We start from the raw sequence: 16,294 nt of genomic DNA on the forward strand, positions 1-16,294 counted from the left end.
GCGATCTCCTATTGGCTCTCGTAGACGTCAATCAGCACACAGCACACAAAGCCACAGCGTTGATAGGACACGCCCATAAATATTCCCATTGGTGGAGCTGCGTCCACGTCCTCTTTGCTATTGGTCCGCGAAGCTGTCAATCAGCGCCTCTCCCTTCGAGCCAACATACAAGCAGAAGGAGCCGGAGCAGGAGGGCTGATGTCCCTGAGCCGCCGCCGAGGACCCGTGACGAGAATTTACTTCATTTTTGGCCCTTTCCTACTTTACTCATGTCGCTCTTGAGCCGCATAGACTTGTACCTTTTGAATGAACCGACCTCGTTGTCACTCAGGACCATATCGTGAGAAAAAGAGGTGGGGGTTCGGGAAGCTGTCTGGACCGGAGGGCGACGAGCGACCAGCTAATAGTAACTCACAGACCGACGCGGAGCGGCAGATAATCTGGGCCAGGATAGTCCTGTCAACCACCTGGCGTCCAGGACGAGAAACGTTTGTGTCGGTGCGAAGATAACACCTGACTGCGGCGGCGTTGGCAAACACTGTCACATCAATATACAAATAAAAAACCCAAAGTAGGCTCCGGTCGACGTCCAGGTAATGTGATGGTTTCACACACTGTGGCATGTGTCGTGTTTTGGGGCGAGTTGGCTCGAAATGAAAGGACACATTCTGCTTTCACCACCATTTTACAGTAAATCACAAACAGAGCTCCATCCTGACTCAGTGGCTGAGGGATTATGGACTATTTTGGAGAATATGGGAAGTGAAATATAGTCCACTGTGTATCTTAGGCAGGTGACAGCATCTTGTAGAGGTCGCGGCTGTAAAATAGTTATTAAACCGACTCTGGATGGATGACACGGATCATTAAGATGAATCGAAGTCGTCTTTGTGTAATTAAGTTGGCAAAAGTTCAGATCCTGGTTAGTTTTCTTGGTGAGCTACATCATGAAGATAAAGAGCCAAAATTCAATACCCCCCTTTTTGGGGGGATAGAAAATGAATGATAACCAGGATTTTCTTTTTTTTCAATGCAGATACTGTCTCAAGTAGTCACTCAGTGAATGAACAATTGTATAAAAATGAAAACTGCAAATCTGCTGACGGTAATTTAAAAACCATACAAAGCAAGAATTGATGATTTACAAGAGACCCTTGGGAAATCTGCAGCTCCTTCAAATTTGTCTATGAATGAGATGGGGATGGACAACAACTGCAGCTTGAAGCCTTCTTCTCAGATAGCTTTTAGTTGTTCTCAAAATATAAAAAAAAGAGGAGGAAATAAACCCTCACATGACACATTAGATCGTGTTTGCCAGAAGCCATGTAGGAAACTAAAAGTGGAAGCAGGCTACAAAGTCTGAGCTTACTGGCTCCCTGCATTTGGTATAAGACGGATATTACACATCAGCAGAATTGCAGCATTCACTTTTACGCTGTGGTGGCTGCATTATGCTGTGGGATACCTTTAATGCAGCGGGACATGGTAAGCTTATAGAAGCTAAAATTTATTTCCAGGACTTGAAATTAGGTTAACTACTCCAGATGGAGCTATATGAGGTTTGTCTGTAAAAGAAGAGAGAGAAATGCTTCATATTTAAACTTAAGGATGTGCAAAGCTGCAACAGCAGGGTGTAATGTCCTCTTCGCAACTTTATGGGAAATGCATTTTCCTGAAATACATTTTCCTTTTATGGGAAATACATACTGTCTGACATTATGAATCTTTCAAGGAAGCACGTTGTCACTCTCCCTAAGAAAAATCTGAAAATGACTTTCAGAAATGTACTATGCATTTCTGGATATATTGTGAGCTTGACAAATGTGCTCCAGTATCACCAAACCAAGCTCTGCTGGCCACTCCAATTCAGAGTCACCAGAAATATTATGATTTTTATTATATGTTAATATTAAGGCTGTCAAATGATTAAAAATGTAACCCAATTAATTCCAGGGCAGTTGTGGATTAATCACGATCAATCACAATTCCTAAATATGATCTAAAAAAAAATCAAAAATATTCTATGTATATTGTTGGCATAGAAAGATACACAACAAAAGGTGGATATATATGGTTAACTTGTGTGTGTGTGTGTGTGTGTTTTTTTTGTGAGGGGGGGGTTGTTTTTTTTTTTTTATGTTGAATCCAAGTGAAGAGCCTTTGTTGTGTTTTTAGTTAATATAAGATGGATGGATTGTTTAAACTTCACAACAGTTTTTTGGGGGGCTGTATTAACAATGTAAAGCAGTCGTCATCATTGTCAGTTGATGAAAATGACTATGTAATGGCCTTTTTAGATTTATTTCAAATCAAAAGAAGTGTAAAACGCCTAAAGAAACACAATATCTACTTCAGAAATTTTAAAGAGCTAAAAGGGAGCGATAAATGTTTTAACGCTGACAGCCCTATTATATTATACATGTCCTTTTGTTTTAAGTATCTAAAAGAAATTACCAAGAAGTTAACATGTACATATTTAAAACAAAACAATATGAGTTCGAATAGTTGGCAGACCAAGTATATCATAGAAGATGTTGTGGTGAGGGTTGTGACTATAACGAGTAGTATACCTTAGGAAGACTCCATGGGGCCAAATGTGGGGGTATTGGCAAGTCCAAGATGTCATTTTCACGAAGTAGCCTCAGGTAAAGGTCCAGGTGCAGGATGGAGTAAAAGGCCTTTCAAGTCAATATGTCTGAGTGGTTGTGGAGCCTCAAGGCAGACCAACAACAAACACTCAAACAGGGTCAGCACTTTTTTTTTTTTTTTTTTTTTTTTTTTTTTTACATAATCCTTACTGAAAGCAGCCTTGCTACTGCAGAGGACCGTATGTACTGAGAGCATAAAAAACGAAGACAGCAGCCTGATTTTTATCCCTGCGTCCTGGAAACTCTCTGTTTTCCTACTTAACCAAAACAAGTATTTTGTGGAGAGCATCATAACAGTCGTATGGCATGAGTTTAGTCTTGTGTTGTTTTGTGTGTGATCAATCTGCAGGGAATGCAGTGACGCATAAAATGCTCTTGTTTTTATGAGATAATGCTTTTTCTCTCATTCTCGGTTTTCAAGCACTGTTTCTGCAGTTAGTAGCCTAATGAAAGGTATGTTTCAGTTTTAACCATTTCTCTCTCTTTGCCACAGTGTGAGGATGAATCACTTATCTCTCAGTGAGCTATGCTGCCTGTTTTGCTGTCCACCGTGCCCAAGTAAGATCGCATCTAAGCTGGCCTTCCTGCCCCCAGAGCCTACCTACAGCCTCATGTGTGATGAGAGTGGCAGTCGATGGACGCTGCACCTCTCTGATCGTGCCGACTGGCAGTATTCGGCTCGGGAGAAAGACGCTATCGAGTGTTTCATGACACGCACCGCAAGAGGGAACCGCATTGCCTGCATGTTCGTCCGCTGCTCACCAAGCGCCCGTTATACACTATTATTCTCCCATGGAAATGCAGTGGACTTGGGCCAAATGAGCAGCTTCTACATTGGCCTGGGATCACGGATTAACTGCAATATCTTCTCATATGACTACTCGGGTTATGGGGCCAGTTCTGGGAAACCCTCAGAGAAGAACCTGTATGCTGATGTAGATGCTGCCTGGCAGGCACTCCGGTCAAGGTAAGGCGATATTATGATGGACACAAGGAAGGATCAAGTTATCGATCATTAGTGATGAATGCAATAATATTAAAGTAACACAATATCCTTACCCTGTAAGTGTTTTATACAGGAATGAAGAGAATTAACTCCTATGAGCCAGGCACTCAGAACATGCTAATTAGTATAATGTAAACCCAGAAGGGTATGTGGAGGAAGCATTGCATGGTTTTAACTTGCATACAGGAAATTGTGTCATAAGACAGATAATAAATGGAAAAGGAAGTAGCAAAGGACAATGGACACAAAAATCCCATACAGTGGATGGTAACAGCTCCATTCTGAGTAACTCTTGTAAATTCTGCTTTGTGTGATGTAAGTCACAAACAAACTCTCCTGTGGAAACAGCAAAAAGACAGTCCCTTTTAAAAGCAATCCTCTGTTCATGTGACTTTCATGGACAACTTTGAGTAATGATACCCTCCTTGGTTCACTTATGCTCTCAATGATTAATTTCACAGGGTGCTACATTAAATACCATACCAGCAGCAGATTTAAAATAAATCCAGGTAAAACATTGTAGGGACATGAAATCATAACTGTGGTGAGGAAGCTTTGAAGAGTTTCAAATCGGAGCTCGAACGCAATAAAACCATGGGTGGCGATGACGAGGAATAGAAGTTTTGTTGGGATGACACAATGTTCTTGTAGGCGATAATAAGGAGCGTGGGTTTTTTATTATTATACTGGTCAGCTATATGTAGGTGTGAGTGGGTAGTTTGCTGCATGATTTTGCTCAGTGGGCTTTGAATACATCAGTTAACGCCTGCATTTGCCATCTGCTGATTGGCACTATCTATAAATGAAATGCATCATCATTGGTTAATAAAAGCTGCCTATTCAGTGCTCTGTGTCACTGTTGATCTTGGTTTGTAATGACAATGAAATGAACAGAAGCCCCAGGACTCTCAATGCTTTTACAGAGTATATGACTTAGAGGAATTAGTATTTCTATTACAAACTATTAATTCATAGATTTAATTCAATTTCTATGCAAAAATATTGAAAAAAACACATTTTTTTTTTAACCTCAACCCTTCTCCCCAGAACAGGCCTTTCTCCATTTTAGCAACATTCAGCCTGACAGTCTATCTAACCCCGTGTCCCTCACTTCCTCATCTGGGTTTGCTCATTGTCTTCACTGTCTTAGTCGAGCAACAGTAAATTCATCGTGGGTAGCTCTTCTGATCATCTATTATTTGAGAACATTATGATTATCATCTCATAGCGATATGAAGAAAACATCTTGGTTTCAGTTGCAGCCCCAAACAGATGTGTGGCCTTATCTGCCAGTATCTACTGTGATCAAGAACAGGATGCAGAGGAGTGTTCAGTGTTTATCTGTGAACATGTGTGTATTCCTCCATACATGTGAGTGAACGAAATGTATTTGTGCACTTGTGTTTTTTATGCATTGGGGAAACGTAAGAATATCCAGTAGGCCAGTGGATTGTTTTTGTGTTTTTATGGCTGCAAGACAGGCAAATGAGTGAGAGGAGAGGGGAAACGTTTGCTTGGGAAAACCAAAGAAACCAGAAGAAAAGAAGCAGCCAAAGTAGCTTAAATTAACTACAAAGAGGAAAAACTTGGCTACTAGTGGGGGTGCTCCTCCTAGGCCAATGCTGTTGTGGGTATATGCTCTTTCTGGTGTAAATGAAAGCTGTTGGCACTCTGTTGACATTTCAAAGTGCTAATGGGTAACACTGGTAAAGCAGCTGGCAATGAAATGCCAGTTATTCTTATTTTTGCTCTCTGTCAGCATTTCTTTTACTTATTACACCATTTATCATAAAATGATTTTTATGGTAAATTGATTTTTTTTTTTTAAATAAGAAAGTTAAACAGCAAACCCTTGATCATAAAGGTCCTCCATGCACAAAATGCCCGGGTGCTGTCAAGAAGAACTTGCTTTTCATGAGGTCAGATGTGTGGATGTCTATTCAGAACCAAATAGATTTGCACTCCTTTTAATATGGAAACTAGTCAATGGGTTTTTCAATTCAGCATGCGTTGTTCCCAGGAATGTCACGCAAAGTTTTACCAAAGGTTTAGTTACAACACCAATGTGAAAGTAAAAGAAAGACGGTAAACGTGCCATAAGTATAAGAAAGGCCTTCTACGTGGTTTGAAACTTTGAGACACTTTTTTTCTATCCATAAAAACAAACTACTTGAATGGAAATCATATTACAAACAGCTCCTGTTTTGTTCCTCTCTTCATGCTTTTGTTTTGGTTTTGTCTTCCATTTTATTCTTCTTTTCCTTATTTTTTTAGATTAAAAATCAAGCTCCCACACATTTGTGACCACCATCAAATGAATTTGCTTTCATTTGCTTTGAAATTCTACCTAATTAGAATACAGCAAAAGAGATGCTTTATCAAATTAGGATTGGTGATTTAAATCTGGAGCATGAAATGGTGACTCTGGAAGCTCAATCACATAGATGTAGATGTTTAGATGTCAATTTGCTTGTGGTGATCCATGTTCCCTCTCTCCTCTACACACTGTGTGGTCCAGGCTGTAGTTGGAGCTGTGTGACTATTTATTTTACCGTTAACTGACCATTTCTGTTGTCCCAATGATCTTGTTCCCATTAGGGGAATGTATTTTAGTGGAGGCATTCATACTGTAACTGTATGGCCATGCAGATGTAAAAGTATTATCTTAGCTGAGGAATGATATGCTCCACATCGCCTTTGCACTTTGATAAGATGACTACCGGTATAACTGGAGTTTCTAGTAATACCAGTAGAAGTACTGATATTACTCGAAATTCCAGTAATATTTTATTTAGACAGAGCATTTAGTATCTGGCATCAACCTCAGGCTTTATCATATGTTTTTATAGTCAGTGACCTAAGAAACCTTTATAAATCGAATAAGAGGCTTCTAGGAACTAATTTGATATTCAATATTTGCATACTTGCGTTCATTTAACCAAATGACGAGCATCAATTTAAAATTTGTGTTTGAGATACCTTTGTACCTTTCATTGCTGTGATGTTGTCTCAGTTGTCTCTGTCTGTGGGAGTTCTGCTGCCTCTCCGCTCACACTGTGTGTTGTGTTAGTAGTTCATTCGTCAGAATTGTCACCACCATTTGCTAATGTTGGAATGCACTAAGTTTTTGTTTGGTGACACTGCCTCTCTTGATCTTATAGCAGCTCAGCTAAAGTTAACATTGATCCAGTGCTATAACTTCACATTTCTTAAAAGAATGAAGAAAGAAAAATTATTTACAATTATTTATTAACCAAAAATGTACTGAGAAAATTATGCAGAATTTTCTGAACATTTATCGTCAATATATATTTTGTTACTTCTGTGTGTACATAAACCTCTAAGATGTCGTCAAACCTTGGAGTATATAAGGCCTTTACAACATCATTTTAGCAGTCTTTGATGGTTGAGGACTGTGCCAAATTCATACTTGGCTGCCTGTGTGACAGGGCAAGGGTACAACCCACCCTTTTGACCCTGTTGAAGATAAATCAATTCAATTGTGTTTATCACATCAAAAGTCTTTGCTGCACAGCCTCACATTAGTCAGCTGCCTATGGCTCTTGTGCATGTCTCTCGTGTTAAATGTCAGAGAGGCTCTCGTGTATCTCATTATTTCTGCTTGTGTCAGCGCCTCTTTTTTTTTGTTTTGTTTTGTTTTGTTTGTTTCTTTGTTTGTTTTTAATGGGGTTCATTTGACATTTTGAAGAAGACACCAGATCTTCAACTCTGAATTAAGGTTTGAAGTAACTTTCAACAAGCCTTTTATAATTCAGCAGTCAGCTAATTCACAGGTAGGTTGCTTTTGCTGAACAGTCTTATGACTGCTCACAATTCAACCACAGCTGCACAGCCAGGTACAGGTACAGACACACAGAGACACAAACACACAGAGGCACCCAGAGACACACACAGGCATTGTTCAGCCATTACGTATTAGGCACTCCCTTCACCTGAGCAGGGAGTGGGACAGATTATTCACTTGTATGAGTCAGCGAGTTTACTCATTCACACATAACTTCCATTATCGAGGTGAAATGCACATGAACAGAGGGCTGTATTTGGTGCGCTAATAAAAAATCAAGCACAAGGAAAAGGTTGTTTATTGGCTAAAGAGAGAGCCATTGGTTCCATGTTTATGTATGTGTGTGTGTGTACACACAAAAGCACTCATTTTCTTTTTCCCCTGAAATGGAGGCAGGCCAGCCAGTCCTGCTAGTCTAATATTTTGTGGTAACCTAGCAACCAATTTTCAATGAGCTTTCCAAATGGGAAGGGGAAAAATGGTCACTTCGTAGTCAATCATCTGATAAATCCAAATCAAAATGCCATCAGTCTTCTGAGATATTCAGTAGAAGGGGGATTCTCACACACGAGGACATGCAGTAATGTAGCCCACCCTGCTTATGATTACTTACTCAATGATGTTTGAAGTGAGGCAATCTCCCTGATATAGCATCCAGACAAAGACTGCTGTGTGTAAGTGCTGGCATTCACCTGACTTGGTTCAGAACAACAGCACCGCAGTACCTGCTGTTCTTTCATTTAAATATTTTATTCACTCTTATTGACTCTGAGTGGAATAGCATTAAATGGCAAACAGATCTTAATGTCTCCATATTTTGAAAACATAATGCCAAAGACAAGTTTTCAATGGGAGGAAATTAGTTAAAAGGTGCATTGTAGCACATCAGTGAATCATCCCCCTGCTGTAGTCCAGATGGTACGGTAATCTGTTAAACTTCCCCGTGCATATGCTCAGGATATCCTAAAATATCTATTAGTTGTAGTGACTACGATGAGAAGAGAATATTTTTAGTCTTCAGGGAGCATGAGGTGGGCAGCCAAGAGGGAGAGAGGCAGAATAGGGGAATGAGGGAGGAAGTTGTGCATAATGGATTGGATTTGTGTCAGGAGTCTAAATTGATGAAGGTCTGGGGGAGGGGTGTAACCATGGAGCATTGACGGCTACAGCTTCTGAAGGTCTATTCAAGCTGAAATGCAATGGAGTAAATTGTAGCCTAGTGAAAGTCGGACCTGGGGGGTTGTTTTGTGTGGATCTAGGCTCGTCAAAACCCGTCATACTCAGTTTTAACAAGAGTGCAGCAGCAGATCTGCTCAGCCATTGTCAACTTACTTGCACAGCTTTTCTTTTTTTTGGAATGTGTCAGAAAAAGCTGCAGCAGTCCATCGTGCACTGCCAAGAAAGCGGGATGGGAGAGCAGTTAGGGTAACCTTGGTCTGAGTGGAAGGTCACAGCTTCAAGCCTTGCATTTTTCATGATGTTCTTGTGTGTCCTCAAGCAAAACTAGGTAAGCATGAAGCATTTGCTTGAGGGGAAAATAAAATAGAGCAGTTCTTCTTTTTTCTCAAGTGAACCGTACATTCACACCCATACAAGACATTCCTACTTGCACTTACTTTGACTGAGTTCAATTAACTCTCAAGCTTACACAATATATAATGTTGGACAACTTGTGAGTTGTTTTAAGAACGGTCGGGTAAAGGAAAAAGAAACTCAGAGGGATGAAACTGTTTATTTAAAAAAAAAACAAAACAAGCTGTGGTGAAAACATAGACCACATCTTTGACACCTATCCAGAATCACCAATTATCAACTTCTGTCACCATCTAAGAGTAGAGAACGTAATCAACCCAAAATCCAGACTTTGTGCAAAAACCACAAGCTAATAGTAAACAGTGGCAGTCATCTCAGACGCAGACCCTTTCTTTCTTTCATTATCATTTTTGACAGTTTCATGGTGAACCAGACTTAAGTAAGAATCTAACGCGACTGTTGGTTTATTGAGCTAGAGAGCTTCCTGTAAAGGCTACCTAAAATTGAGAAATGGCTTTTCTGCAAACTGGAAGTAGCCAGAGGAGAATGTACAGTAACGATGACTGGGCCTTTCATTTTGATGGTAAAGGATTATACTGATTGTGGTAGGTTATAAAAGCATTTTTTTTTCCCCCCACTTCTTCCTAATGCAGCTCATCCATATGGTTGTCTTTTTTTTTTTTTCCTTTACTACTATATATTTATCTCTTCACCATTCATCTCCTTTTACGTGCTACACTGTGTTGTCATTGAGATCAACTTCGACTCCATGATTTTTTTTTAAATAAAATGTAAGGCAAGGTTGATAATGCAGCACCTAACAACCTGGAGTCACTTTCCCATGCCATGCTGGTATTTTCACCACTATTTATACTCAGTCAAGGCCAGCTGACACAAGAGCAGTAAACAGATACTATATTTCTGCCAAGGACTGTCTACAGGCTAGACTGTCTGTGTATACATATCCGTGTTATTTCTGAAGTGGAGGGGCCTTCAAGTACGTCTCCCGCCCTCTGTAGGTGTGGACAGATTGTTCTCTTACAAACTCGTGTTTGTGGGGGGGTAACTATGGTCTATAACAGCAGTATTGGGTGGTGTCACACTTTGGTGCTCACATATTGTCCATCACTGTGTTTTATAATAAATACAGTTGCAGCAGCTGTAATGTTAAGAATGTAACGTTGGGGTTCCTTATTTTAATGCTAGACAAGAGCAAATGTTTTTGTTTTTTTTTGGCTCATTGTGGCTGTTTTACTATCCAGAGGTGCAGCAGCAGAGACACTGATGCAGCGTGCTCAGCCTTCAACCCAGGTTGTCAACTGACTTGCCTGCTCGCCGGAGTGGGTCACGTTGTCCATAATCAGTTGTGGAATGTCCTCTCTTCCCTTTTTCCCCGCTCGCTTTCTGCTTCTCGCACAGTCCAACGTCAGTGTTTTTTTTTTTTTTTTGGCTCTCTTTCTCTTCATTTCTTTTTCCCTTTCCTCCCTTCTGAATCACAAGATTCAGTGGTGGTCGTTTCGGTTAAGCTACTGTGAAACAGCAGAAAGCCACTGAACTATGACTGTCACATGTTTGTGTTCTTGTTTTAGGAGGCCCCATAACCATTGAGTCATTGTGGCATGACTTTTCAGCCAATAATAGAGTAGGAGTTAATCTCAGTTAATACAAAGGTGCATGTTTGCTTATGGAGCAGCATGTGTACCAAATGATGGTACATTTATAGACTAATTGTCAGCGTGTGACTGTTGGAAACTAGACTGTATCAGAAAGATATTGGTTACAAGTTTCCCCATTTATAGTAGCAACATTTCAAGAAAATCTAAAACTAATAAAATTAATAGTTGGATTCCAAAATGCTGCATTAGCTTTTTCTAGTGTATCAGTCGATCTACTTTATACGTTAACAAGACTAATTGGACAGCGGCCAGCCTCTGCTAGAACACAAAATATCCCAGAAAAAGTCTGACTGCTAGTTGTGTAAACATTCTGCCCATGATCAGCAAAAGTGTGTTATTCAGATATTCTCCATCCTTCTGGCAGGTATGGCATCCGGCCAGAGAGCGTGATTGTGTATGGCCAGAGCATCGGCACCGTGCCCTCTGTGGACCTGGCATCTCGCTATGAGAGTGCTGCAGTCATCCTCCACTCCCCGCTAACCTCTGGCATGAGAGTGGCCTTCCCAGACACCAAGAAGACCTACTGCTTTGACGCCTTCCCAAAGTGAGTGTACTCAACAGTGAGATGGTATCTCCTGAGGAGGACTCAGCCTCTGTACACAGATATTCAATTAACACAAGAATCCGTGCATTGAAAACACAAGACTATATGGAAGGATCATGGGAAACTTAGATTGTTCCCAAACATGGGCTTATCAAGACATGACAAGACATAAATTTAGACGTACATTTTTCATTTTTAATCTTCATAAATTGTAAGGTTTAAAAATAAGAAAATCTCTAGCACCCCCTTGTGGCCATTTGACAAACAAGCCTTGCGTTCTCTGTCAATTTTCTATGTTTTTAGTCTTATTTATTCATTAATTCATTCTGTATTGTGTTTTAAGATCAGGGTAACGCACCCCAAATTGCATCTTTTTAAAATGTTTTTCTTCATGCATTGTCTATATTTTAGCATCCCTACCTAATGCTATTTCTTTATTCTCCAATTTCAAAGCATTGACAAAATTTCCAAGGTAACGTCACCGGTTCTGGTGATCCATGGTACGGAGGATGAGGTCATCGATTTCTCCCATGGCCTGGCGCTGTATGAGCGCTGTCAGCGCCCTGTGGAGCCGCTCTGGGTGGAGGGAGCTGGACACAATGATGTGGAGCTCTACGGACAGTATCTGGAGAGACTTAAGCAGTTTGTTGCACACGAGCTTGTTAACTTGTAGAGGAGCTGGAGATGCAGCTGGAGAGAGGGGGGAAAAAAATCAATACTTTTCAGGAAAGCTTTGTGATGGATTGAGGGTACAACTTGTTTTTTCTTTTTTCATGAAGTAACACAGGTCAAAGTGGCATTTGTCTCTGTTGTACTGATTTTATGGCAACAGACATTGCTCAACATCGGGAAGCTCTCCCTTTGGACCTTGGGATCACCCTGACCCAGGGATCGTCATTAACTCCACTCCACATGCTGCAGCTATGAATTTACTACTCCCCATCTTTTTGTTTTGCTTTTATATTTTATTTTTTACGATGTTAAGAATTGCACATCAGAAAGCATGTTAATGAATGAAGAAGTAGTCATGTGCACAGACAACATACCATGTGTATATGCAATATGTGAGTATGTGTGTGAGCGTTTGTTTGTGTGTCTATATTGCATTTTTTGTTGCCTTTTGAGAAGAACACAGTCCACAGTTCTTAAAGGAGACTTTTTACCTTATGAGCAACAGCCTTGTTACAAACTGGAATGGACCAGAAGTGGGCCTGACTGTCACTAATGCAACCGAACTCTGTCAGACTTTGAGGTCATGTTTGATCCAAAACACTGCTGCCACCAGAATCTTTTTTTTTTTCCTTTGGAAGGGGGGGTTACTTTTGATGATATTTTTTATATTATACATTATATTTGCACACATCAGCTATCACTGAAGAACTGTACAAATTGACTTATTACCTAGCTGTGCAAGTGTTGCCAAATGTTTAGTATAATATATTGCAGAGATTTAGACACGCCAACAAGTGTACATTGTACAAATAACATCTAGAAGCATCTTGAAAGCCCTTAACTGTATTCTGTTCAAAGTACTTTTTTTTTTTTTTTTTTTAATTGGTGTAATGGTACATTTTGATGATGCAAGATGGGGCTAAATCAGCAGCTTGTGTGGCCAGTTAAAAGGCTGAGATGCACATTGTTGACCAATAAGGCAGTGAGAGCTATTTCCATGCATCATTTTTTTAAAAACCTTTTCACAGTTTCTACATCCCAGTTAATGTACAAGTATTATTACTGTAACATCAGTATCACTACATCATTTATCAACTCTGTAAGCTTCTCTCTCTCTCTCTCTCTCTCTTTTTTTTTTTTTTTTGGTCTGAAAAAATAGCAACCCATTCTGTGGACAATGATCATCATATTAGACAATAGAGAAGCTTTTAGTTCAGAACATTAGATGTGAAACTGAACGGACTTCATCCTTTGTTATTCACTCATGATATGGTTTAAATTTGCAGAAGTGGCTCGGCATTGAAAACATCTGTGGTCACCAGAATGCTTATCTTTTGTTTTGTTTTTTTTCTCTTTCTGTCTGCATGGTATTTCTGGAACCATTGCTGTCTTTCCATTTTTCAAGTTGATGCTGACAGGAAAAACAAAGCCTTTGCCTGATGCTCCTCTTGCATGTCACAAATGGCTGTTTTTTTTTTTTGTTGTTTTTTGTTTTTTGTTTTTTTTTTTTCTCCTTGCTTTGGCCTGAAAAGCAAATGCAGATTTATCACTCTTTATGGGCATTAACATTAATGCCTGTATTACACTTGAACCTCTGTTGCTATTAGGGGTAAAGTACTGTTATATACTGATAATTAACCAATAAGCCAATGGGTGCTACTGTAAACCTTCAGGTCTGATTACTTCTGGTTGAGAAGAAACGATAAGAGCTTGATGTTTGTCAGAGTGGCAAATATCCAGATCAGGTTTGGTAACTGTTTTTTCACAACTAATTTGTCTTATAAATAAGGTAATGCTCTCTTTCATTTTCACTGTGTATATAGTATTTGTACTGGATAAGTTGCCATGTTTATTTTGCTCTCACAAACTTTTTGTCATCTTTGAAAGTTCATACTCTAACTCTTGGTATGACAAATATTACATTCAAGGTAGACCATGATTCTGGTTTTTCAGATGAACTTTCAACAGGTCACCATGAGTAATGTCATGTCTGATTTGATTTAGATTCATTTTGTATAACGTAGTTCAATACAAAAGGAGCTTATATGTAACAATATTAATATAGTAATTCTAACACAGATAGAAAAATAAAAGTATTTGAGAAGCAACAAATTTTGTCACGGCTGTTTTGATATTGGTTGAAAACATTTTTTACATTGGTGTTACATTTTGACTGACATGACTGACATGGTATAACACACTGATGGAGTTTTCTCCAAATGTGTCAGGAACTTGGTCTTATTGTGAAGAGGAGAGCTCATGTTCTTAGGACACCAGTGCTTCTGTTTTTAAACGCATGAATTGGCATCTGACATCAAAGCAGGCTGATGTTTCCTGTCAACAAAAGATGCTGTTGACAACTGACAGTCAGTGATGTCGTCATAACCGTATTAAGTGTTTCCTGATTCACACTTCAGGACAGATATTAATACTTAAAAACATCTATAAAAGGCCTTGAAGTCCAACACGTCATGCTGCATCTAATATTGTCTTAGTGAGTCAGGGACCAGGGATATTTCAGGGAAGATATTAAGTGTAATTAGCATATGTTGGAAATAATACTTCATCTTTGTTTGGATAATGAAGGTGTACTTCACTCAGACTTAGAAGCACAGCCCAAGGTTCATTCCCAGATCAAATTGAGAAGTCTTGTTTCAAAGCAGGATCAAACTTTGGATTTGATACTTCTAAAGAACAACGGGTCAACCATGGCACTTATAGATGGTTTGGGATGAGTAATTTATTTGGGAAATTGCAGAAATGTTGCAAAAGAATGTAGGGTCAGATCCAAAATTGTGGCAAGAAAGAAATGAATGCAGATGTAAATGGTCTGGAAGTTCTGAGTAATTCCTCTGACACGGAAATAAATGGCTGTATTTTATCAGTGTTAAATACTTCAGGCCTTATCATTCGAAACCCTGATAAAGTTTCTGAGATCCAGCTGTTCCAGCCTGTGTTAGTGGTGTTTCCTGTTCCGCCAGCAGGTGGCAGTGTGGTCCAGTGTTAAGCCCCTCCCCCTTGGACCATGCCGCGACACTGCTCTGAGGGACCCCTTCCAGATTCTTCGGAAACTTCCGCTTCATTTGGTGAAGCTTAAAGAAAGGCACGTCTCATTTTGATACCTTCTATTAGGGATAGAAATACCCAAGCCACCTCTCATTTCAGTGCTTTATTGTGAGTTTGTGCTTCACCTGAAGAATTACATAAAGAAGCTATGTACTGTTCTTGTGAAACTTCTAAACTTGCATTTTCTTGTCTAATTCACAATGATAACCGTAAACAGTCAGTTTTGGCTTGTCGAAAAAGGAGCTGAACAACATGAATGAAAAAACATATATGGTCATCCCGTACAGATGAATGAATCAGAGGTGAAACCCACCAAATGTTACCAGATGCTGGAATCACAAAAGGTTTCTGAGTAAGAGCATCTGAATCCAGGTGGAGAGATGTCCAGATAGGCCTGTTCAACCAAATCCAGCCGATTCAACCACGTCTGAAATTGCCACAAAAGATCCCGTGAAGCTCAGTTGAACATAAATAAAGCAAAGTTGAAAACCGTCCAGAAGGTGGTTGTTGTGAATTTAGAAGCACAAAAAAGAGGAATCTGTGAAAACTTTCAGTGAAAGTCTGGCACATCCAGGCGAAGTGTGGTCTGGATAAAGTTAGTCCAGGAACAGGAAACATCCGGGGCCCGGTCACTGAAGGCTGGACCAATTGTTTTCTGCACACTTTTACGTTTCTATGGGAACCTTACAGATTCATGCTACTGACTTCCACTAAAATCTACATAACTGTTACCTTCAGTGAACTTTAGCACAAGATCTGGAGGCCACACAGCCTAACGTATATGAATATATAAGCATGTGTTACTGATGAAGAATATAGCTGCAGACCAAATGATGTCACAGTTGTGTGTCACATTAATCTTAACAGGGCAAGAATCAGTGTTAGGTGACTCAGAGCAGGAGCTGAACAGTAAAGCTACTGACAAAGAAGAGCTCTGTGGGGAGTAGGGCTGCAAAGGGGTGGACAATTTCTTGTATATTTCCAAAAACCTTTAATGGGAGGTTAAGATGGGGAATGTTGAAAATACACCAATTTGGAAACTTTCCACAAGAATTTATGGGTATTAACTGGAAATTTTGGGTAATTTAAACTAACTGTATCATATTCAAACATAATTATAAACATTTAGTTTTTTCATAAGCAGACATCCGTGCAAAGTAATACAATTTAAAAGCATGATATGACAACAGAATTATTTGCAAAGTTTGAATTCTTGGGCATGAAGCGTTATAATCTTCAAAATGTTGATGTTATGACTGATGCATAAAATATTGTCTGGTTCCAGAAAACTGTCTCACAGGAGGCAGAAGAAACAGCATCACATTTATGATAGCTGGCCTATTA

General features: G+C 39.6%; 1 protein-coding gene across 1 annotated transcript; it reads left to right on the forward strand.

Annotated features, from left to right (window-relative positions):
* The first annotated feature begins 183 nt into the window (after positions 1 to 183).
* Positions 184 to 13,986, forward strand: abhd17b (abhydrolase domain containing 17B, depalmitoylase). The gene is made up of 4 exons (XM_029510652.1): positions 184 to 593; positions 3,142 to 3,615; positions 11,033 to 11,212; positions 11,666 to 13,986. The coding sequence occupies exons 2-4, from the start codon at positions 3,149 to 3,151 to the stop codon at positions 11,883 to 11,885; spliced, it is 867 nt and encodes a 288-aa protein (XP_029366512.1). The 5' UTR covers positions 184 to 593; positions 3,142 to 3,148; the 3' UTR covers positions 11,886 to 13,986.
* The last annotated feature ends 2,308 nt before the right edge of the window (positions 13,987 to 16,294 follow it).

The sequence above is a fragment of the Echeneis naucrates genome, chromosome 9 (assembly GCF_900963305.1).
Source record: "Echeneis naucrates chromosome 9, fEcheNa1.1, whole genome shotgun sequence".
NCBI lineage: Eukaryota > Metazoa > Chordata > Actinopteri > Carangiformes > Echeneidae > Echeneis > Echeneis naucrates.

Excerpts from the sequence above, each read along its gene's own strand:
- abhd17b (XM_029510652.1), top strand. The coding sequence starts at position 3,149 with ATGAATCACTTATCTCTCAGTGAGCTATGCTGCCTGTTTTGCTGTCCA. Across the intron at positions 3,616-11,032 it reads TGGCAGGCACTCCGGTCAAG|GTATGGCATCCGGCCAGAGA; the intron begins GTAAGGCGATAT and ends TCCTTCTGGCAG. Across the intron at positions 11,213-11,665 it reads TGCTTTGACGCCTTCCCAAA|CATTGACAAAATTTCCAAGG; the intron begins GTGAGTGTACTC and ends CCAATTTCAAAG.